Below are 23774 nucleotides of genomic sequence, written 5' to 3'. Positions count from 1 at the left end.
CCGTCCAGTGTAAAAAAAATGGCACATGTCAACTGCACACAAACAAGAAAAAGGAACATATGTACTGCAATGATGGACAACATACTACATCCTCAAATGAGAGTGTTATCACAGAGAATATGACCATGCAACATTATATCAATGGGTGTCATTTGATACTTTGATGTTGTTTATCTGTTTTTACTGTTGTTACTGACATTTGCTTCAACCGTCTTAATAATATTAGCTCTTCTGAGATAATTTAGACTCAGCGTTGCATTTTGTCTACCTGTCTCTTTTCTTTCATCAGTGTCATACATCCTTCAGGCCCTTTGAGCATGACGATGAAACCAGGCACAGGCAAGTGAAGCTGCTGGGGTACATCCTTCAAAGGCGGGCTTGTTGTACATCTTCATATCTGCCTCTCAACCTCAAATACAAATGTGCCTCATCTTCACTGCACTATTCACTGACAGAGTGGAAATGAGTGAGAGGAGTACACTCCTAAATGAATGTCTTGGTCTGTGGCTGAGCACACAGAGTTCTAGCGTGTGGTCAGAAATCAGAAAATTGAGATGTGAACACAGTTAACTGCAACTGATTGATTCAGGTAAAATAATAGTTCTGTCATCATGTGGTAGAAGATGATGATGAGCACAGGAAAATGTTATATTAAGTGTATGAAGACATGAAATTTTTAAAAGCTTGTCAGGAAAATCGATCCTGTGAATGAATTAAATGTCACATAAATCATTTTTTACCTTTACTGTTGCACACCTTGTTGTTTCACAGTTGGTAAATTAAATAGTTACATTACCTCAGGGTTGGAGTGTCCTGCTCTGTGCCACAGCGTACCAAACACATGTCGACTTGTTTGAGTGCAACCACTAGAGGGTGCATTAATTCCTAAACATTTACTCATGCATTTTTCATTTATGATTGCCTCTAAAATTATGCCTCCAAAGGTGGAAGCCCTTTTATTGTTTCTTTTGTTGTTTTATTTACCTAATTTCATGTAACTTGCATGTAACAGGAACATGAAGCATGTCACTTCAGAAATTAACACGTATGTACACACAATTCCAAAAGCACTAAAAGAAACAGCAGAACAATAAGGTCCTGAGGAGGGTAATTTTAATATGCAATAGCAAGAAATGCAGTACATCAGGAAATCTATGTAGGGAAGCATGCTGAGAACAGACTTAGAGCATAATTTACAGTTTTTATTAGAGGATGATTAGAAATGAAGTCGTGCAACTATTGACTTGATCTCTCAATTGAATTTCATTTTCACTTTTTCTATAAGCAATTTTCAGCAAACACTCAGCTTGTTACCTGCTGGGAAACAACTTCATCAAATTACAGTACAGTAAAGTTTTTTCGAAGCTAGATAATGTTAACTTTTTGAGCAGTTTTTAAGTTTGTTATATTCCTTGTGCATCTATTGTGTTAGGCTCATACAATGTATTTCTGGGTAAGATAAAGTGTATGTGTTCACATCATCTTTTTCAAAATGACCTCAGTTCTGTGATGCCTCAGGATGTGTATTAGACTGCTGACATCGCCACATCTGTGAGGGGTTTTGATCCAGTTTGAGTCTTGAGAGGGGGATATTTACCAACTGGAAGGTTTACACTCGATTGTATTGAGGCAGCTGATGGATTCAGGGAGTCTGCACACTGCAGTTGTAGTAGAGTGGATTAGCGGCACGTAAAAGTCCGAAGCTTTCTAAAACACAAATGGGTAACTTTACAGCTACATGAAGGAAAGTGTACAATTATATTTGTAGGAAGGAAATTTTATTTAGCTTTTTTATAATGAGTTGCAATGGAATATGGAAAGGTTTGGCCACTGCCTGACACCAGCCAGTTACAGGAATAAATCTGGTCTTTTTGTATCCAGTAACACAAACAAGAAAGTTACTTTCTGCCTTCTTTCGTGCCTTCAAGACTGTGTGGAAGCAACAATGTTATCTGGACTCACCATTCTTACTTTTTAGTTGCTCCCTGCAGAGATGAATTGCAGTGTAACCTCTGCATGTTAGATCATCAACTAGCAAACTCTTTTTGCAAGATAATGTTAATACATCATGTAACCAGTCTCTGAGAAAGTGATCTGATGTGTTTCCCCATGTCTGTTTGTTTTTGATCTCGCCCCTCACTCCCCATGCTCCTTGCATGTGACCTTTATACCAGCCCCGCCCAAAGCCACGTACATTTTCTTTGGGGACAAAAGAATGTCCCTGATTCCCGCTGACTCTGTTGCAGTGGTCCGGTCCCAGTGCTGCGCCACACTGAGGGCCCCCCCAGGGGCCCAAGTCCTGAAGGCTGCAGCATCAAAGAGATCCCGGGTCAAGGGGCTGAGTAGAACCTGGTTTAACCCTCCTTTGGCCTTTGCATCACAATGTCTGGGTACGTTCCCACTCTTTAACCCTCACTTTCCCCATGAAATGCGTATATCAATGATGCCCCCTCCCTAATAACTTCATATGTCCCTCCTACTGCTACCAGACATACACCGATCACTCTTTAGCTCAACTTGGCTAGAAAATATGACATTGATTAAGGAAGTGTGCAGAGATTTTACTCTGATAATTACAAGTTAGTGAATGAATATTAAATTACAACAACAAACTCCTTGTAACTCCCAGCTAATCTGAATATTATTGTGCATGAACTGGATTTTTAAGTATATTAATCTCTGAATAAAAAATGTGCTGACTGACAATGATGAACTTAAAGCCCACTTTGATTCCACATTGCACAAAACGTTCAGTGCTTATGCATTCAGTAAAAATATTATAACCCATAATAAACCTATTTTGTGAAGCATTACTCTTGTTGTATGACATTTTGGATCAGAATATGCAGACGACCAAAACTTTTCTTTTGAGGGAGCTTATGGTCCCACCAACCATATTACTCCATCCATAAAGGTGTCAAGGCTTCGCAAATCCTTTTATCTCACCACCATTTCCACTGAGATGGTGATTATCCATGCTGCGCGAGACACATTATGCAACAGAGTAATAGACTTGCCATTCAAAGTTAATGGGATTATATTTCAGTCTGTGCTGCTCTGACATATCTATAAACAGGGTTTTGCCGAGGGAAAAACTTTTTGCAATCTCGATTTTGCAAGACACAATGGCACTACATTCAGGAAGTGTGGTTAATCTGTTTAGAGGCATTTTCAATAGCTCACTCCAGCCCCTGTAGTTATTCAAAGGACTGTGCTGAAGTTAGCTCTAGGGGAAGACAAAAGGCATGTGGCTTACACCATCACTACACAAAACCACAACTGCTGTTCCACAAACTCAAAGCCAGAAATTGAAATGACATTGAAGGCATCCCCGCTTTAACATAACAAAATTCATTCTATTATCATGAGTTTACTTTTCAGTGGCCAGGCAGAAGGCGAGCGGTTCAAAGGGACTTGGTTAACGTGAATGGAAGAAGGAAAAGTGGAGGGCAAAGGGCACAATCTTACATGAGTTTCCTCTTTCTCTGATGCCCAATAAAATTGTGAAAGGGCTCAAAGTGAATGGCAGGGATGGGGTCACTGAGAGACACAATAGTAACTGAGGAGAGAGGAACTCTAATCAGCTTGCAGATGCTAATTTTATGGAGCACCAATTAAAGAGAGTTTTTTATGACACTTTTTTAAGAAAACAAAACAGCAGAGCTGTCCCCTCTTGGTTGGGGGCTCCTGGCTGAGTGGCCCCTGTGCTCTAGTGAAATGTGCTCCCCCTCTTCCTCAGCCTCAGCAGCATTGAGCCCAGGCCCTAATGGGATGGCACCTCTTTTATGCCTGCCCTCGCCCACATTGGGGAAATGAGGCAGTGTCTGTTTGTTGTTCTGGAAGGTTGTGCGTCCCGTTTATCACTGTCACATCACAGAAACACATAGAAAGAGGAGGACTGAGGGGGGCTCTGCTGTCCAATCTGTCCTGCTTTGGGCTTTACGACCAAAGGCCCCACGTGGCGAGTACCCCACCCTGGACCCATACATCTCCATTTCTGCCTTTCGGGCACCGGCAGCCTTTGTATTGGCTCACTCCGGCTGCCAAGTTATGTGTCTGAGCTGCTAATGGGAGCCCGGGTAGAACTCCTAACTAGACAAAGACGGGGCATCCAAGATGGCCAATGTTTAACCAACGAGTGGCCCACTCACGCCCCTGCTTGGCCTCAGAGCCCCTAGTGCTTTTGTGGGCTCCTGGTTAATCTTTTAAAGGCCAGAGCTGGGGCACCCCCCATCCACCCACTGTCCCCCAAATATACTGCCACACAGTCACTAGAGCTGTACTTTTATGGGACCTTTTGTTTAAGTGCTGTGTACTCTGCCTTTAAGTCCACAGTGCTTCATTACTCTGATCCTTAAATTGTTCATGAATAACATATTACTTTGAAAGTGAAGGAGGGTGAAAACTTAATAGCATGTTTTACTCTTCACTGCTAGTTTTGGTAAACATAAATAAAATAATGAAATAAAGGATACTGGAAATTAAATACATACTGCATAACAGCTGCAGCACATGGACAGGTATCTGAAGCCCTGCAGGGCTTTTTCCCTGTTATTTGTTTATTCCTTTATTCAATTTTTCCTTCTTTCTTTCTCTGCCCCACTTTCCATCTTCATACACATGGGAAATAATGTGTCGCTTGGTTCTCTCTTTCATTGATTCTTCTCTGTATCAAGTATTTATGGGGCCTCATAAACATGTATTGATATTTAGTGCTGGTCTCAGCGGGGCAGGGTCTGTCGGGCCAAACTTAGAGGCCTGGCCCTTTCCAAGACAGGAAAAGTGAGACAAAGAAAGATATTAATAACAAAGGTTGCTAGAAACCTACTCTCAGACCTCATGCCACCGAGAGGCCACATGGGCATATGACAGCGGCCAGATTATTCTAGCTGTGACAGTAGAAATCTCTACAGAAGTACTCTCCCTTGCCTTACAAGTCAAATCTCATTTGTGATCTTGTGACCCTATACCAATGAATCTTACACTAAACGCTTATGAAGATTAAAAATATAATATGGTGAAACATATTACTGCACTGGATTCATTGTGTAATTTTCCTTTCTAACTGATTTATTTACTCTTAAAAAATAGTTCAAATACATTTTATTACAGTCCGAGTCAGCCCTGTGTTTGAAAGGTGCCTCACAGATAAACCTTGCATTAAGTTCTGTCTGAGCAATCTGTAATGCTGATATAAAATGCTGAATAACTTCACACATGATTGCATATACTATTTTTTCTTAATGTGCCACCTACAGTCAAACTCACTATACAAATCACAGTCTGCTTAACAACCACATAAAAATTATAATTAAAGATCAAGGTAATGAAAGCAGGTATATTACAAGCTTGTGTAACTTTACAGCTGTTTGGAAATGAGTCACAAAGTGGTTTACAGAGCAAACAAACAAAAACAATAAAATCAACTACTAATGAACTTTGTAACTTTAAGTAAAAGAATGTTTATGTAGAAAGTTTTTTTTTAAAGGTATTTAAACTAATGTATTAATTCTCACATGTCCACTCAAGAGTAAAGATTTGATATGATGCTGCTTCTTTTAAGGAGTGATAAGATTTTTTTCTTCCCTGAGCTCTTCACCATCAGAATGGACAAGAAAACCATTAGCTTCTTAATGGACATGTGAGTATCTAAAAAGTCTCTTTATTTTATAGATACTCTGAAACTTTTACTGATAGTGTCTCCAATTCTTGTATGAAACACAGTCTGGTGTAAAAGTTTGAACACATTTTAACATAGCAAGAATCACAGGTGTACAGTAAACAAGGCCGACATGATTTAAGTGTCATTTCAGTGACATACATCTATTTTTCATCCACTCATCCACCAACTGATTAATCAACAGGAGGTCTTTATATTTAGAAAAACACAAGTGTATTTATTGTTTTTGGGGGCTGTGGCTTTAACCCCTCACTCCTACAGTTACAGATCTGAAGTAGACAGGTCTGTCCATGTTTCAGCCATGTTGGACACTGCATGATAATGTACCATAGAAGCAGATCTTCTCATCAGTATTCAGATCCAATCATATGTGTATTACGATTTAATGTGAGCCAGTAATCACCCACCTGAGCCCCTTCAGTGACTCGTGGAGTGAATGTGTGTGTATGGTTGACATGAAAAGATGGGTGAGGCAGGAGTTAAAGACGGCTAAAGAATACAGAAGCAAAAGAGAGGAAAATGTATCTGAAGGGATATGACAGAACTACAGAATGTTAAAGCAACACATGTTCATCGTTTTTTTAAGTGTCCACCCAAGGTGTGTGCCCATTGAGCTTAATTGCAGTTATTCGTTTCACTACATCAAGCTAAAAGCCAAAGAAGCCAATTGTGTGTCACTAACTAGTCTGATACCTTGAAAAGACCAAAACTTACAAAACAGACATGCTCAATTCAATGGGTCTGCAGAGGCTGTATAGAAACCTAACACGTGGGTGCACACACACTCACACACACCATTGATCAGCTCGTCAATCACAGGTCAATGAGGATAGCCACTGGCCACCAACACTCAGGTTATTGTGTGCGGTGACCCCCAGGGTCAGCGGTAAGTAGCAGAGGACTGAGCCCCACACAAAAGGACAGCATCATGTACTCTTCACATACAGTGGCGTTGCCGCCGGCACCCTTATGAATAGACACATGGCAGGCCTATCCACAGATGGGACAGGCACGAGGGAGGGGGTGGACGTATCCGTATGTGTGTATGTGAGTGTGTGTGCTCACATGTGTTGCCGTGGTGAAGGAGCACAAGCAGAGGTAACAGACTGAAACAATGGTGCTGATGAAAGCCAGGAGTCGTGCCTGGGCTTCGGGGAGGGAGATTATTGGGTGAGCAGGTCCCCTGTTTTATCAGACTGGATAACACAGAGATGAGGGGGATAAAGGAGACAGAGGGTGGGTGCACAGAGGGCCAGAAGTCTGCAGACTGCTGACACAAAGCCACCCCCATGCATCAGTGAGCGACCAACTGTTCAAAAGTGTGGCCAGCACAATGCCTAAGAGATACACTGTGTGTGTTTGTTATGTGTAAGTGTATGCATCTGTATGAGCTTGAAGGCATGTGTGCGATTTTGTGATTGGCTACGATTTGCCAAGTAACTGTTTCAGTTCATTCTACAACAACTTTTGCTGTCATGTCCACGTGTTCAGTACAACCACTTTTCTAATTCATTAAAATGAGTTAATTGATTTAATTGATATTATTTTGATAATAAGATAAGATCAGCAGCCACATATTTTCCCAAAACACAGTTGCTGTTATGCTGTTATGGCCAGTTTTCTTTGTAAATGATCTGAAAACTGTTGACAGTGTGCTCTATGGATTATCCAGTGTAACAGAAAGACTGTTTCTGGAAAAGAACTTTGCTGTTAAACTGTTTTGCCTGTAAAACAAGGTTTTCTCAAACCTTAGATAAATAAAACCAGAACTATTTTCATGACAACAGTATGTTTTTGCAAAATTTTGATTATCTTTTAAGTTTTAAAGTTACTGGGCTGAAAAAAGGCAATTTTTGTGTTTTTTTATTAGGTGAACAAGCTGACGTATGTATTTTCTAATTTAAATACAGCTCATATAGAAGTGAATTTGATTATGCACTGAATTGAACAAGGGGACATTTGAGTGCTTACAAATGTAATTTTTTATTTGTTAAAATAAGAATGTTCCCTATATTAATATTACACAGTCTCACTTTAGGGTAGTGAATCTTCCTCATTTACTCGTGACAGTTGTCAGGGAGCTGCTATCAGTGCTATCATTTGGATCCCAGCAACCTGAAGGCCAACATCTGGACCCAGTCCTTACACCTCCTGATGACGGTCTGCTCAGCAACCGGTTCTGCTCTTTACCCTTTTACTCTCTCCCCCTCTTGCCTGTATTTCCTCCCTTGGTGTCCCCCTGGGGTAATTGTGGGGTAATTTATGAAGTTCTAGCAGCATGGAGCAGGCCAGTGTATAGGACAGCCTGCTGACCCAGCTCCATTCAGCTCCAGAGCAGAGGGTCTGGACTCCTTTTATCCCACCCATAATCAGCATCTCTCCCTTGGCCTGGACCCCCCTCCTGACACCACTCGCCCTGCAGCCCTCCACAGCATGCAACTCTCCGTGGCCGCTTAAAGATGAAGGGGAAAGTTATTGGACTCTTTAGTGACTCATAAACATCCTAGGGGATTTTCATAGCGCCTTTGTGTCTTTTTGTTGGGGCTGAGATAATGCAATTGTTTCGGGCAGTGTAAATGAATAAATCACTGAACAGTTTGTCCCAGCAGTGAGAGATAACAAAGGGCAACACTCCCTGTTCTCAGAAACACTTGTCAGCCCGTTCAGGTGCTGTGTGTAACTATTTTATATCGCTCTCCTCACATAGGTACTCAGACGGAAATGTTCAGATCCATAGATGAAGCAAAGCAAAACAATTCCACATATCTGCTCCTTCGCCTCTCCTGCTATGATCTTGATCACCGAACCTTCATATCCAAGTAACACTGCAAAAAGTGGTGGTAAACAAAGGCATACTCTGTGGGCTCTGTTTTTAACCAACAGATTGAAGCTCAGTGTGTGTGTACAGAAGATCTTGCAGCTGATCCTGTTTAGCAATGACCAGCAGTGAGTGAAGGAAGCCTTATGGCACACACTGAAAGTTTGGTCTCCAGCTTAGCACTTTATTGAGCTATGATAGGTCCTAATCTACCCTGATCCTCTGTCGCTACAAGCATATGCCTGTGATAATGCCCTCATTTTCTGGTCACCTGAGCACTTTCATTGCTGTGCACCCCATGAGGCAGCAGAAAGGCGGTCTCTAAAGCCTAAAAAAAGTCTGTCACAGAGCCCTTGAACTGGATCAAGGGTCCTGAAAGGTAGCATCTGAAGAAGAAAGTCAAACACTCTGATGTAGGGTTAAAAATGGAAGGATTATGTGGAAACATGGAGGGTGGCTATGCTTTCCTTGGTGAAATGCAAAGCACAAGATCTTGTCTCTCTGTGTGGCCTGTTGCCTCAGTAAACACATGAATAAGAATAAGAATGAACAGGAGAAAGGGATTTATCTGGCTCATGCATATAATAATAGAGTAAATGACGGACTGATTACAATCTCTTTTCTTTTCCTAGAGACCCATGATCAATACATTTGTTCCTAGTGATTCTACTTTCACTCATGTCAATACTTTTACTTGCTGTTTTCTCACGATCATTTCATAAAACTGACTAACTTTCTGTACAGTTAATGAGGTGTTTGGCACCTTTTCCCCAAATTTATAGATCATAAATGAGACAATATTTATTGTTTTATTCTCTTTAAAGTGTGTAAAACATGACAAAAGCTTTGGAACAGAACCAGTCATTAAACAGTCTGAAAGGCTGGAATGGAAAGAAATCTGGACCATTGTGTCCAACAGAGTTAATTAGGACCTGACCCAATTAACAGAGAAGAGTCCAGCAGCCATCTTGGCTCTGAGCCTAACGATGGGAAAATCCATATGCTCCAAATAAATGGCTCATGTTGGCTCTCAAGGTTCCCCAATTATAATGTCACTGAGTGTTGGCTGAGCCAAAGCACCCTGCGGGGCCCACTGATGGAGCTATGGTGGGGGTCCTGAGGGCCCTCTTCACTCCCACTCCTAACTTTTTGTGTTGGATCTTATTGGAGAATGCAACAACAATGAGGTGTAGATCAATGTGAACTTCAACTAAGTCCATCACAATTAGGACAAAATATTTGTATTTGTGCATGTTTTTATCATTTATGGTACTTCTAATATTGTTGAATGCGTAATTATGATGCATTTGCCCAACCTTACAATACAGTTATTCCAGCCAGGGTCAGCCAGGCAATAAATACATAAATAAATAAATGCCATCATGCAAGACAAATGGTGTCCCTTATTTATTTACATTTCTATGTGCAACATGACATGTAAGAAAAAGCACCCAAAGATCCAGAACAAAGTTAACTAGAACATAAAAGTACAAAAAAGAGGTCGATCCAGGTGCAGCACATCTCTTGGGAAAGAGATATTTGGAGAAAGTGTTCCTTAAGAGGGCAACAGTCTGGATTTCTAATTTTGGACATACCCTATGCAATATTAAACTTGCAGCTGTTTTGTGTATTGGATATTTGCTCTCAAACATTTTTAATGAAAAGTAAAAATCTAAGTTATGGATAAATGTGTCAAGGCACATGCTTCTTAGACTTAATGAGTTAGGGTTTTTCGTAAATCTTGCCAAATGACATAGAATATATCAAATTTGTTGTCACATTGAAAAATATATATTTAACCATTTTAAATATACATAGGATGAAAGATTGAAACCATGTTCCCTAAAGGATTGTTGGAATACTCTGTATTTATGATAATTTGTTTTTTTGCTGTTTTTATAGTTTTTATAGTATTATGATCATTTTGGCTATCAATTGTGAATTCATTTTCTTAAGAAAGCGATGCTGATACATGTTATGCAAGTACATCAGCCTCAGAGTTCACCCTGATTAGGACACGTTAAAACAGAAATGTTGAGAAAAGCATTAATTAAACCATCAACATGCAAGACATGTATGAATTTTAAGTCATTGGTCACTCGAAAGTTAGAGAGCAGTATTTTGAAGTTGCACAAAAACACAGACCCACCCACAGACAGATGGGAATGTCTAGATGTTTTAAACCAGGGTGTCTTGCTGTGCAGAAGAGGAGGAGAGCAAATAGTTTCTTAGATGGTAGTGGAAACACAACACAGTGACACTAAAATGCTTCTTCCATTTAAACTGAATAAAACCTTGTATGTATGCTGTGCATTTTTATCCTTCAGACAGCAATCGATGCTGTATGCTTTCACAAAACCAAAGTTTCTACAAATGTGTTTTACATTTGAACTGTGCTGCCTCACTGGAGGTTTGCTTGGCAGAAGGGAGGCAGGAAATTCCTGAGCAGAGCTGTGAAATCCAGCCCCTGAGATGTTTGGAAGGCCGCTTGATCCAGCCACATGATTAGATCAGCAGATACAAGCTGGACTTTTGTCCTGACAAAAATGTATGTGGCATGAATGCAAAGTAATGCGTGTGACAAAAAAGATGTTTTACAGTTATTTCTCCAAATTTTGTGCATGTTCTAGACATCTACAGAAAGAAACCTTAGAGAGTGCTGGTAGCGTTATGGTTAAATTAGGTAAATATAATAATGCGGGCACATTATTATATACAATATTATACTCTTTAGTATCTTTTTAACTATCTCCTCCCCAGCTGTAGGAACCCCTTCCAGTGACTGTGATGGGATTTCACAGACTGTTTAGGGAGTCAATTCAAATTCATCTGACCCCTTTTGTCTTGAGCTCCTGGTTCAATTGTACCTAGTCTGCAATCAATGATGCTCTTTACATGTTTAAGCACCTCATATGGTGCCTCATACCTTTCTCCTACGTGTCTCATGGATACCATATGTAAATAAGGCCTTCGAGGCATCATATATCTGGTATTATGGAGCAGGGCAATAAAACCCTGCTCGGTTTTATGTCATTAGCAGACCTGTGGTTCACACTCTCACTTTTTCCTCACTTTGAATATTTACACATGTCGAAATGATCTCCAATTACTTTAAATCCATTGCACATGTTTGTGTCATGAACAACAGTCTTTAATAAAAGTTTTAACACAGCCCTGTTTAACTTCTGGGTGTACAGCTTAATGCAAAATTTTAAACCCTCCCCTGGTTAATGTGTAGGGGTTCATCAGGGATGGGGAGTTAAATGTGGGTGTGGGAAGGGAGGCTGCAGGAAGGAGGTGTGAGAGGGGGGTGAAAGTGTGTCCCTTCTGCAATTGGCTGTGGTTCAAAGTGTCTCATTATGCGACTTCTTGTTCCTTTGTTGTGTCTGCAGTATAAATACACCCCAGTAGGCCCAGAGGGTGACAGTTTAGACAGGCTCACTCCTGTGGACAGACCGAGCATCAGACTGAACAGCACAAACTCTGAGAAGAACTCAGAAAGAAACTTTGGAGCAGCTTAAAAACAGACAAACAGGAATCATCTGTAGAGTTTAAACTCTTATATCAAGCTCGCTTAAGCATTTAGACTTTTGGACCATTTTCAGTTTCTCCCTCATTCAGCCAAGATGGATTCTGATGCTGGCTCTACTTGCAGCCGCTCCTCCTCTCCAGACTTGGTGGTGGACGACTCAGCTGGGAGCTTCTTTTCCAACAAGATGTTCCAGGCATACTGCCAAAAAAACAGAGCAGACAGCGAGGCCAGCCAGGGCAGGACAGAGTGCAGCAGTGGGGACGGCAAGACCAAGACCAGGTCTGAGCTCACCAAGGAAGAGATGCAGGACCTGAGACTAAAAGTAAATAGTCGTGAGAGGAAAAGAATGCATGATCTGAACCAGGCGATGGACGGCCTGAGAGAGGTCATGCCCTACGCCCATGGCCCCTCTGTCCGCAAGCTGTCAAAAATCTCCACCTTGCTGCTGGCACGGAACTACATCCTCATGCTGTCCAGCTCTCTGGAAGAAATGAAGAAGCTGGTGGGAGATGTTTATGGAGGCAATGCTGCTGTGCAGAGCCGCACTTCTGCACATCCTACTATCACCCCTGCAGCTCCCACTGCCCACCTCCCTCTGCATCCTCTGTCCCAGTCCCTGCATTCTCTTGTGGGCAGCACACCTTCCACTCTCCAGCATCACTCATCTTTACCTTCTTCAGCCCCAGGTCCACACTCCCCTCCATCTACCAGCTTCTTGGGTTTTCATGCTCCTGTCCAAGGCCTTCTGAAGGACCCCCTCCACCTGACCAGCTCATACAGGCACTTCCCTGGCATGCCCTGCCCCTGCTCACTCTGCCAGCCTTTGCCCACCACTACCTCTAAACTGCACAGCCTGTCAATGAACAGGTGATCAGGACTCTCTTTAAACTGAATGACTGATTTGAAACAGTACAAAGACTATTGTTAAATGAACTGATAAAATGATGACTGGTGCCACAACTTGTACATACTATGTAAATCTTCGGCTACGCAAACCGCTGCTATTTTTTATGAACTGTCTTTTCTGCATTGTTTATGCAGGAAAATCTAAACGCACATGGGATTTTAACAGAGTAGCAAAGAATGTAATTTATCTGATGTCTGTGATGATGTCAAATTTCAAAAATGGAACTGTTATACCTTATTGTGCAGGATTTCTATTTTCCTAAATTAAATTGTTATGATAAGAAATGTTGTTTGATCCCTTCTTCTCATAAATGTAATTCTGAAAATTTTAAACTATGTTTAACGGTTTTTCTGGTACTTTGGTCTGAACAACAAGTTACATTTTTGAACAATTTCTGCGAGGTACTATTTCTCTTTACAAGGAAACTCTTACTTCACTATAAGAGTTGTAGACATGCACCACTAACACACAGCACCACACCTGCCTCTAACAGTAGAATTTTATTGATGCTTAAAAGGGAGCAGTGCAAAAACATTTACATTTAGTAACAAGCCGTCATTGGTTGCTAACCAGCTTCGAACAGACCAATGTGTAAAGAGCCAAAGAGCGACAGAAGAGTCAGACAATACACCAGCACATAGGCTGAATGTTGTGTTCTTGAGCTAGAGGACCATCCATCTTCACCTCAACAGGGTGTAGGAGATGAAAGAATGACACAGGCGCCAGGAAGGCGCGTCACTTTTGTCTGACGCAGGCGAGGGACATAGCAATGTCCTTAGCTCTAGGCCAGTGATTTGTCACTGTCTCATAAGAACATAGATATAGGCAAACAAAAGGCAAATTTAAAGCAGATGACATAAGGGGTCAGGGCAAAAAAGTCCTGGATGTTAAAAAGATGTTTTAAGTACCAGGATCTAGTAGATGTTTTGAGGAATATTTCTGATAGTATTAATGCACATTTGCCATCAAATTTTCCTGCACTTGTGTTAAAAAGTGCAAGCTGACTGATAACAATGATTACTCAACTAAACCAGCAATATATACAGATTGCCATGAACATGATTTAGCATGATTTAACAACCAAACAATGGCTGGCCTTCACTTAGCAACAAATCAAGCGTGTAAAATACATGCTTATCCTCCCACGGCTGACAGATGAGTTGGAGAGCAGGGCAGAAATGAAGAGATGTAACTCATTCTCAGCCACCCACACCCCTCCTATTCCTCCTGAGAGCCTTGAATAGGTTTGAACAATGGCCATGCGTGGGACATAAAGGCCGGGGGAGTCCAAGCTCTCGTGCCTGCGACACAGACCCCTCCATTCAATCTACATTTCATCATGGTAACAAGCGCTGTCGGGCCAAAAGACCTGACACCCTCGTTCACCACAAAGGCGGTTAGCTCTAATATATGAGGCTATTGACACTCTAAAAAGCCTCTGTCAGTAGTGGGGGATTGTCAGCTGTGGGATGACTCAGTGGGGGGAGGCAGCTGCCAGCCAAACCAAGCGGTGAAGCTTCTGTCGTGGGGACTGGCGTTGCAGCATCACCTGGTCCCTTGACACAGAGACCCCAGTCCTCCCACAAGGCCCCTTTTTATTTGGGCACAGGTGGAAATGGGAAGCAGAACACATTGTGGAGATTAGTGGAGACTGGCCTCCCTTTGCTCTAGGTAGATAATTAGAGACACTGACTTGCACAAAGCTGGTGTTTCCTGATCGACACCAGATGGTGTTAACCCATGCTGTAGTATCAGCAGTCTGCAGTGTGTATGTGGATGTGATGACTGTGGTGTGTAATTGATATGCTTCTTAAATCATGCAATATGGGCAGATCCTCTGTGTGCCATTTTGGTCGGCCACTGATGTCATCGTGGTGTCATTTAGCGTACTCTAACCAGCAATGGCAACATTGGTGTTGCACATGATGATCTGGGGAAAAGAAAAAAACTGACAATGAAATTCATTTTCGCTGAGAAGAGCAAATAATTCATATCCTTTCATTGTAAAGGTGATATGATGTGTAGGGGTTCATTGTGAAATTGTGAAGAAATCCTTGAAATATTTGCATTTATTTTAAAATGATTTGAAATTTTCCATCAACTGGAAATTTACCAAAGCTTTCACTTGAATGTATTTGCCTCTACAATAATGGAGCAGAAATATAATATTTTAAGTACTTTGAAACTATGAGTCCAGTAAATACACTTAGTAAGGTGCTACTGTGTACTTAATATTAACCATAGGGATTTAATCAACTCACAGGAGGTAAAAAATAGCCTAAATGTAATGTCACAGGACTAGACATGTCACAAACTATGCAGTGCAACATATTACACATTCCCCTTTTTTCCATTATATGGTATGCAAACACTATCATGCCATGCCCATGTAGACAGATGGATAAGTTAACAGCTTCACATACTGATCAATAGATTAGTACTTGTCTAAACTTGGCTCAGCACAGCCTACATTGACAGAGTTAATTAAGGGACTGAAAGACCCAATTAAGAGGATTCAGGGACTGGACATGGGAGACATATTGCACTCACTGTGTAGTGTCTGGATAAAGGGGTACTTCAAATAAGAGAGAGAACACTTCCAGAAGCTTGTTGCCTGTTCTTTTCATTTTGCCCAGTAAAAGCCTTCAGCCCCCTACCCCCCACCCCCCACCTTCACTCAGAATATTGATGAGGGGACAGCACAGCTGCTGAGGGTCAACACGCACAAGCAATATGGTAATACCTCACATATGCTCACATGCATGTCCACGTGTATAGAGAGGAAGACGTTTATCATGGGAGGTGAACTGGAATTGCTATCGTCTTATTAGCCAACCTAACGGCTCAAAAAGGAAAGATTTGGGCCGGATGTTATTTGGCGTCTTGTACAACTTATTGGTTAAATTAGTTTTATTTAAAGGAAAACAATGTGCATAGTCTTCCTCATGGAAGCATTGTGCTACAACAGTCATTTTGCTTCTGATTATTTCTGGTCCTCTTCACACACAACTATCAGATATAAAATCTGATATCAATCTAGCTCATTCACAGTATGTTGTAAATATAGGAAAATACAAAACTTCTGACTAAATAAAGGGGGTGAAGGCACATGCAAACAAACACACCACATTGTATTCAAACCACACACCACAAGTGTTTTCAAAGCACTGAAAGTTTTCTTACTCAAATCACATCCAGTGGACACTAAGAGGCTTGAAAATACATAATTTTATCACTAAGATATATATGTTTTACAGGAAAATAGTTTTTACAAAAAAGACATTGTATGAGGTAAGGAATTTTACTTGATGAACAATAGTACATATGTGAATTACTGACTCCCCAAACCACTGTCTTAAAATAATCTAAATGCCCAGTTTTAAGCGTTGCCGTCAAATTTGGTCATCTGCAGCCACCATAGGTAGCAAACACTGTTAGGAATGCGTAAGATCACTTACAGGGAAAAAAAACTAAACAAAAAACAAAAAGAAAACGTGATTTCTCTCCGTATACGTGACTGTGGCTTTCTGTTTACAACGGAAGTAAAGTCACGTTACATCACGTGCGTAATTCTCAAAGCCACGCAGCCAGGGTTGTAGTTCAGCAAATACTGATGATGTCATCGTGTGAAGATGGCTGAAGGGTGAGAGTGAACTAGCAAATTACTTTTAGTTTTTAAGTGTATTGTGGCATTGAGCATAGACACCATTTTTTTATCGTGTCCTTTATTGTCTTGCGCCTATAATTAGATGTAGTTTGATTATTTTCCTTAAACGATGCGCTCTACAACCCCCGGAATCAGTTCAGGAAGTATAATTGTTTACCAAAACATAGACTGGTTAGCGTTAGCATAGCCTTGATATCTCTAATGGTTCTACAGCGAATACGTTCCACAGTAACAAAAAGCATGGCTTGTATATATGTTTCTTCTTTTCCACGTAGAAATTCTGTACAGCTTTATTAATCGCGGCCATCGCTTGTTGCGACAAACTAGCGTGCACTTTATCGTTATACTACGTTAACAAACGTAGCTTGCTAGGTTGTGTTGTGTAAGTTAGCAATAGCTAGCTTGAGGTAAAGCTGACAGTGTCTGAAGTGATGAGACATTTTGAGCATTTGATGATTGACAGCCTCAGTGCAAATATTGTGCTATGAATGTGCAGGACGTTTTTCTGCTGTCTATTTTAGTAAGTGTCTGATTGTGTGTATGATGACAGAGAAGGCTGGTGGGGAGGCTGGCTTCAGCAAAGCTACCAGACCATGAAAGACAAGGTAAATGTTCATCCACATCATGGAAATGAGTACTTTTCAATGGAGCTTTAGCAGTTACTCTGCATTTACAGCATTTCAGCTGAGGTGCTGTTCTATTAACAATACATTTGCTGTTCACGAAGTGTGTTGAACCTTATATAGAGGCTAGACCTAAATCAGACAATTTTATTAGAAGTGATATTTCCAGTTTGATTAACTTGAATCTGAATTTTTATTTTACTTTTTATGTTGCAGTCATCTGAGGCCTTAGAATTCCTGAAGCGAGACTTGACAGAGTTCTCAACTGTGGTGCAACATGACACAGCCTGCTCAATTGTGGCTACAGCCACTGCTGTCAGGAACAAACTTGCAGTAAGTTCAAGCCTTCACTTCACTAATCTCTGAGTATATCTATATCTATACTTGTAGCATATCTGTGTTATCATCTCAAGTACTGACAGTAAAATGAGTCTTACTCATGATGCTCGTATCTATGATGCTTCCCAGGTGGAAGGCTCCTCAGAGACAACAGAAAAGGTGAAGAAAAGCCTGTCTAGTTTCTTAGGAGTGATAACAGACACACTTGCTCCACCCCCAGATAAAACCATTGACTGTGATGTCATCACATTGGTGGCAACGGCAGCAGGAACCACAGAGGTTTATGACAGTTCGAAGGTTTGTAAAAGTTTGATTAAATATATAAAAATATAAGCCGCGGGCTTGAATCCCACCCCACCAGAAGTGGCCCTGTCTAGCCAACAAGGGCTACCGTGGTGCTGGTCCCGAGCTCCGATTAAAAAATAAATAAATAAATAAATAATGTGAGGGTTGCAGCAGAAAGGTCATCCAGCGTAAATCTCATACCAAATCAACTTGTGGAACATGTTCCCCTGTGGCGACCACTGAAGCCGAAAAGCTGAAAGCCGTTGATCTTTCAATAAGTTTTACATCTTCATTAAATAAAGAAGAGCACTCTTACTCTTTTGCTTTTTTGCAGAATTTGGGAGAATAAACAAAGCAATGGAAAACCTTCCTAGACAATGTCTTAGAAAATACAATGTGTTGATTCAGGATTTATTTAGTTTTGTTATAAGAGCGAGAAGGACTGTGAAAGTGAGGACACAATGTGCATACAGAAACAAATCAACCACAGCTAAATGTTTGCTTTCCCCTTCAGGCACGTCTCTACAGTCTGCAGGCTGACCCTGCTACATACTGCAATGAGCCTGATGGTAAGGCACCCTGTAATTTAATGAACCTCAAAATTTTATTAGTGTATTATGTTTTAAACTAAGGTCCAGGGTTTTTTTTTATGATGTCTCCTACTCTGTATAAAAGATGCTCACACTACGTTGAGTACTTTAGCTTTTTACATTTACTTTTAAGATGCTCCCTAATAAAGCATGTATGTTAATTAATATTATTTGTTACTCATTCCTCATTCTTCAGGATGCTACTGAGAAACTACATTGTTAACCAGAGTTTAACAAGCTCTGGTTAACCAGTCTCACACAGCAAAATTAGAACCATTCAGTTGTGCTGTAAAATTCTGAAATTGTGAGACAGTGATAGGTGGAGAAATGCATGCATCCTAAATACATATATATTTTTTACACATTTTACTACTTACTTAATCAGAAATGTTTTTTGCCTAGGTCCTCCAGAGCAGTTTGACAGCTGGCTGTCCAGCTTCAGTTTGGAAGATAAGAAAGGAGAAATCTCACAGCTGTTGGTTGATAGTCCCTCTATAAGAGCTCTTTACACCAAAATGGTATTTACTATTGCTTTTTTCAACTCCTAATGTGAAAGAGCTTATACCCTCCAGTATTGTTTTAAACTAAAACAATGCGTTGATTTTAATCCACAGGTGCCAGCAGCTGTAGCCCATTCAGAATTCTGGCAGAGGTATTTCTACAAAGTCTTCCAGTTGGAGCAGGTAAACATTATGTTATATTTAGCTCTAATCTCCTTGTGTCCTAATGTCTGCCAAGCACTTGGCCTTTGGTGCCACCTGCTGGCCAATTTAAAGTCTCCTCAGATTACTGTATATGTGGCATGGCCATGATGGCGTTCGGTCCTGTCTGGATAATAATTTACAGAACATCAGACTGTTCAAATATTGTTAGTCTATTCTGTGTGTACTGTGCTCATTCATCACCAAAATATTAAATCACTAGTACAATTTGTGCATTCTAGTACAACAACCCTGCCATCAATTCCCCTTGCCTTAGAGTTGTTTTTATGTTCTTTTTAATTAAGGAAACTAATGTAACGCACATTCACATGTTCATTAAGATCATTGGTTCTACATTAAAATACTTACAAGTTATTATTATTATATAAGTGTAATTTTCCTGGTGTCTTCTAGGAGGAGGCACGGAGAGTGGCACTGAAGCAGAGGGCAGAACAGACTACACATACAGAGTCACTGGGCTGGGAGGAGGAGGAGGAAGGTAAGTTAGCTTCACTTCTAGTTAATTATCAGCCATATTGTGAATTCTCTCACTAATACTCCTACTGTTACTGTCAGATGACTTCCTTGGCGCCTCGACATCATCTCAACTCACCTTTACACCCCCATTGGATAACAGCTCAACTCAGCTGCCCACAACCTTGACAGCTCCCATAGGAACAACTCTGTTGAGCCCTGTCCTGTCTCCAAGTGAAGAGCGCGACACCACCCTCTCAGTCAGTAGCGACAGCATCAGTCTGCCAACACAAGTAGAAGTGCGGCCAGAGCCTGTGACTGCAGAGCTGGCCAAGAAACTGACAGAAGCAAGCCTAGAAGATGTCATAGACAAGACAGAAGAAGATAAGAAGCCTGGAAATACACCCCCTGAGGCTCGATTGGAAACTGTATCCCAGCAGGTTACTGTTGATGGGGCATCACTGAGGGCCCCCGCCTCTAAGCCTGAGGCAGCGAAAGAGGAGGTACTGCAAGATTTGAGAGTGTTTGAGCTTAACTCTGACAGCGGGAAGTCTACGCCCTCTAACAATGGCAAAAAAGGTACAATGACCTGAGGTCATTTTTATGTTGGGAGTGAGATTCTGAATTTTCCAGTTTGTGAGGGTAAATCTTAACAGGATTAAGGTTCAGAGTTTTCCACTAAATAAGCTTAGAAGATGCAGCGGAGTGAAGGGTAGTGAAAGTTAAAAATGATCTTTATCCTGCAGGGTCCAGTACTGATGTGAGTGAGGACTGGGAGAAAGACTTCGACCTCGACATGACTGAGGAAGAAGTCCAACTGGCACTGTCTAAAATAGAAGCTTCTGGAGAGGTCAGTGTTTACTTTTATCTAATTTACCTATATTTCACATTAATATGTGGTGAAATCATGGGAGGTTCTGATATTTTTATTCTGTTTTTTATTTTTTTTTTTACCAGCTGGATGAAGACTGGGAGAACTGGGACTGAGAGTTTCACACCATGAACTTTGTCCCTCTGTTAAAGCTAGTTCTCGGCAGATGAACCATGCTTAATGTAGTTTTATTTTTTGTCTGCACTGTCACCATGTCATGATTCTCAGCAGGGGATTTTCCAGTGAATTTGGACCATATTGGTAAACCTGTTGAAAAGAACGATGGGAAGACCAAGGCAACAAGAATTAGAGTGCTCCATCAGCTGTAAGTTTAGTGCAGATAGGCCTAGTGAGGGTGATGACTCAGGTCTTTGCTGTTTCTTGGAATAACGTCTGATTTGATGAGCATTGTGACACCTGTAATGGAGGTTGCAATCATTCTGACCTTAAAGCTTAAGGACAAGCAGAATGTGAAACCTTTCACAATAGCAGGGGAGGAGCTGTTTTCTTTTTATTGTCCTCCATATCATTAAGATCTATCATATATGTTGTGAGTGTATTTCAAGTTGGACTTTGACTCAACTGCAGGCTGCAAAATAGAGATAAACTGTAATGCTGCTTGATGAAAAACTGATTATTGATGAATGATCAAATTAATTCTACAATGCCCCGCTTTTTCTTGTCTTTAATATGCAACTGAATCTTCAAAATATAAAAAGAAAAAAGAATTGGCCTTTATTTACCGAGTACCTTTTGTTATGCATTCACTTCCAACTAGATATATGGCCTCTGTAAAACACACAGTAGTGTGATAATGTTGCCGAAATATTTTTGTTATAAGCAATTGAAAACACAACCAGCTAGTGTCTAATCATTAGTCCTTTTTTCTCCTTGTCATTCAGTATTTTGGTTAAATGAGCTTGTGCGATGCTTCATGTTATTTTCTGTATTTCATGTCAACACGTGATTTAAATTTTTATTTTGGGTTGAGGCACTTTATGTGTTCTTGATTTATTCATAGTCATATTTTAACTTAATAAAGATAAATCTAAAGGGTCGTGGTGCCATGACACCCGATTCTTTGGCTTTTGTTTGAGGGTAGCATCTCTGTTATTTACTTGTGCAGAAATGACAAATCTGTGACTTGTTACGTCGGACCATGTTTTAGAACTAAATAGCTCCTTAGGCAGTGTGCCGGCTAGATCGAGGAGCACCATGAGCATGATGAGTTCATTTTCTGATTTTCTTTTACATCTGTAATATAGCTGAGAAGAAAGGCCTAGAGGAGTAATATTTATACTAAAATAACTGCTTAATTATTGTATTACATGCTTTGGATTGCATGTCTGTGCAATTACATTATGCAAATCATTGTGCAGATAGTTACTGTTGAGTTGTATGTTTTTTGTTGTATTTTTTGGTAATGAATTGGCTGTTGTTCAGGTTTTTAATTTCTTACAGTGTTGCATGATGATAATTCTCAGCTGTGTATTCCCATTAGATTCACACTAGGAAATAATCAGAGCTGTTCAACAAACATCTGTTTTCAAAGCGACCAGAGTTCCTTTTTTAAGTATTTCACTATATTTTTCAATTGATTGTTGTCATTAAATGATTAATGGCACTTACTGTTGTGCATTATAAAACAATGCAGTATGGACAGTTTTGCTGTTAATGTATAACCAAAAAGATGTTTCTAAACCAGACTACGTTACACCACACTACATTAAACATTTTAAACAGTGCAGCATTGAACACTCTATCACCGGTCTATCTATCACACTATCTTTATTACAATTTGCACATGACAAAGGAAATGCTTAGCTATAGGGGCTCAAATGTAAAGAGAAACATTGAAATAAATAAATGTAAAAGTAATTAAGCCAAACATTTTTTCCCCCAACTTCTTGAAGAACCATTCAAATAATACATGTCGGGTGCCTTTAGCTCAGTTGGTAAGGCAGTTGCAAGTGGTCCGATTCCCAAACCATATCCCTCGTGTCTGTGTCGAAGTGTCCTTCGGAGCGTGTGAATGGGTGAATGAGAAGCAACATTATAAAGTGCTTCATAAACAGCCATTTACATGTATTGGGGTAATTTCTCCTTGGAGAGGGCACTACCTACAAGAAGGATTACTGCTCTTTGTGACTACCTACAGATATACTGTACATTGCAGTGTGAGGGAAATTTACAGAGGAACGGTCAGTGCTGGAGTGGCATGGTGGAGGAGTGGTCACCACTACCACCCCCACAGCTAAAATGTCATTGCTTTTCTGTTTGGAGTTAGTATATTCGTCCTATGGCTGTGTGAGTTTCCACAAGGTGCTCGTCTCCACAGATTTCGTTCTGGTATTTTAGTGGCAGCTTTAAGTTACCTGTGAGCATAAATGATTGGCCCTGTTCTAGAATAGTGACTTGTCTAATGCCAGCTGATGTAGGCTCCAGACAGGGTGAGCCATAAAAAGACAAGCAGAGCCAGTGCTACGAACAGTCCCTAAACCTACAACCTACAAAGCAGGCTGGGGATACCATGCAAACATCTGGTTTGTCTAATGCAACAAAATTAGCTGGGTTGATTTTTTTTAGAGCAAAATCATGCAGTCTACTCTTTTACCCCCACAGTAGCTACTGGAAGACTGGAAAATTCTCCTAAAACTGGCAGTTAGTATTGTACGTACAGTATCAAGTTTCAGCCTTTCCAACTTTTCACTTTATTGAAGCTCAAGTCTTTCCACAAAGCAACATTTCCAAACCCAAAACTATGTGAATATATCAGCACCATAACATCAAATTTAAATTTATTACAGATATTTTCTGTATCATTTGTGTACATTTCTATCCAAATTCAGCATCACATTATTAGTGTCTATAGATGCGTTGGGTGGTCAGTGGTCAAACAATATTCAAATGTATATATGTGTAGAGCTCAGTAACGAAGTATATTTACTCAAATACAGTAATTTTGAAATATTTTTATTTAACTGGTGTATTTCTAGTTAGTTACTTTTATTCCACTACTACTGAGAGATATTTATTGTACTTATAGTCCACTTAAGTTACTCATTGCAGATTTAAATTGTGATTAAAAAAATTAAATTGAAATCAGCTCGACCTTTACCAGTTGCTGTTTTTGTTGTCCAAGTCTTTAAGTATCATAGGCCTTTTTCCATCTTTTTTTACCGTTAAAGTTTGTAGAAGAAATATGAACTATAAACGTGCATTTATCTTATCAACAGCATCAAATTCAATAGCGTTTAATAAACTTTGTTTTCTTATTACAGTGTTTC

At 40.4% G+C, this 23774-nt stretch overlaps 2 protein-coding genes across 2 annotated transcripts; both read left to right on the top strand.

Annotated features, from left to right (window-relative positions):
- Positions 1–10696: 10696 nt before the first annotated feature.
- olig4 (oligodendrocyte transcription factor 4) lies at positions 10697–13261 on the top strand. The gene has a single exon (XM_067479946.1). The coding sequence runs from the start codon at positions 12125–12127 to the stop codon at positions 12899–12901; it is 777 nt and encodes a 258-aa protein (XP_067336047.1). The 5' UTR covers positions 10697–12124; the 3' UTR covers positions 12902–13261.
- Positions 13262–16387: 3126 nt separating this feature from the next.
- bsdc1 (BSD domain containing 1) lies at positions 16388–22176 on the top strand. Its single transcript, XM_067480010.1, has 11 exons — positions 16388–16580; positions 17155–17209; positions 17444–17560; positions 17696–17863; positions 18366–18420; positions 18844–18959; positions 19056–19124; positions 19557–19641; positions 19719–20195; positions 20363–20466; positions 20574–22176. Exons 1-11 carry the CDS (start codon positions 16570–16572, stop codon positions 20601–20603), a joined length of 1287 nt encoding a protein of 428 aa, XP_067336111.1. The 5' UTR covers positions 16388–16569; the 3' UTR covers positions 20604–22176.
- Positions 22177–23774: the final 1598 nt, after the last annotated feature.

Source organism: Channa argus, chromosome 16, assembly GCF_033026475.1.
Source record: "Channa argus isolate prfri chromosome 16, Channa argus male v1.0, whole genome shotgun sequence".
Taxonomy (NCBI): Eukaryota; Metazoa; Chordata; class Actinopteri; order Anabantiformes; family Channidae; genus Channa; species Channa argus.
Note: the sequence above shows the minus strand (reverse complement) of the source record. Positions and strands in the feature narration are given on the sequence as shown.

Coding starts and splice junctions, on each gene's coding strand:
- bsdc1 (XM_067480010.1), top strand. Junction 17,864..18,365: donor AGGTTTATGACAGTTCGAAG/GTTTGTAAAAGT, acceptor TTTCCCCTTCAG/GCACGTCTCTACAGTCTGCA. Junction 20,196..20,362: donor CTCTAACAATGGCAAAAAAG/GTACAATGACCT, acceptor TTTATCCTGCAG/GGTCCAGTACTGATGTGAGT.
- olig4 (XM_067479946.1), top strand. CDS start 12,125: ATGGATTCTGATGCTGGCTCTACTTGCAGCCGCTCCTCCTCTCCAGAC.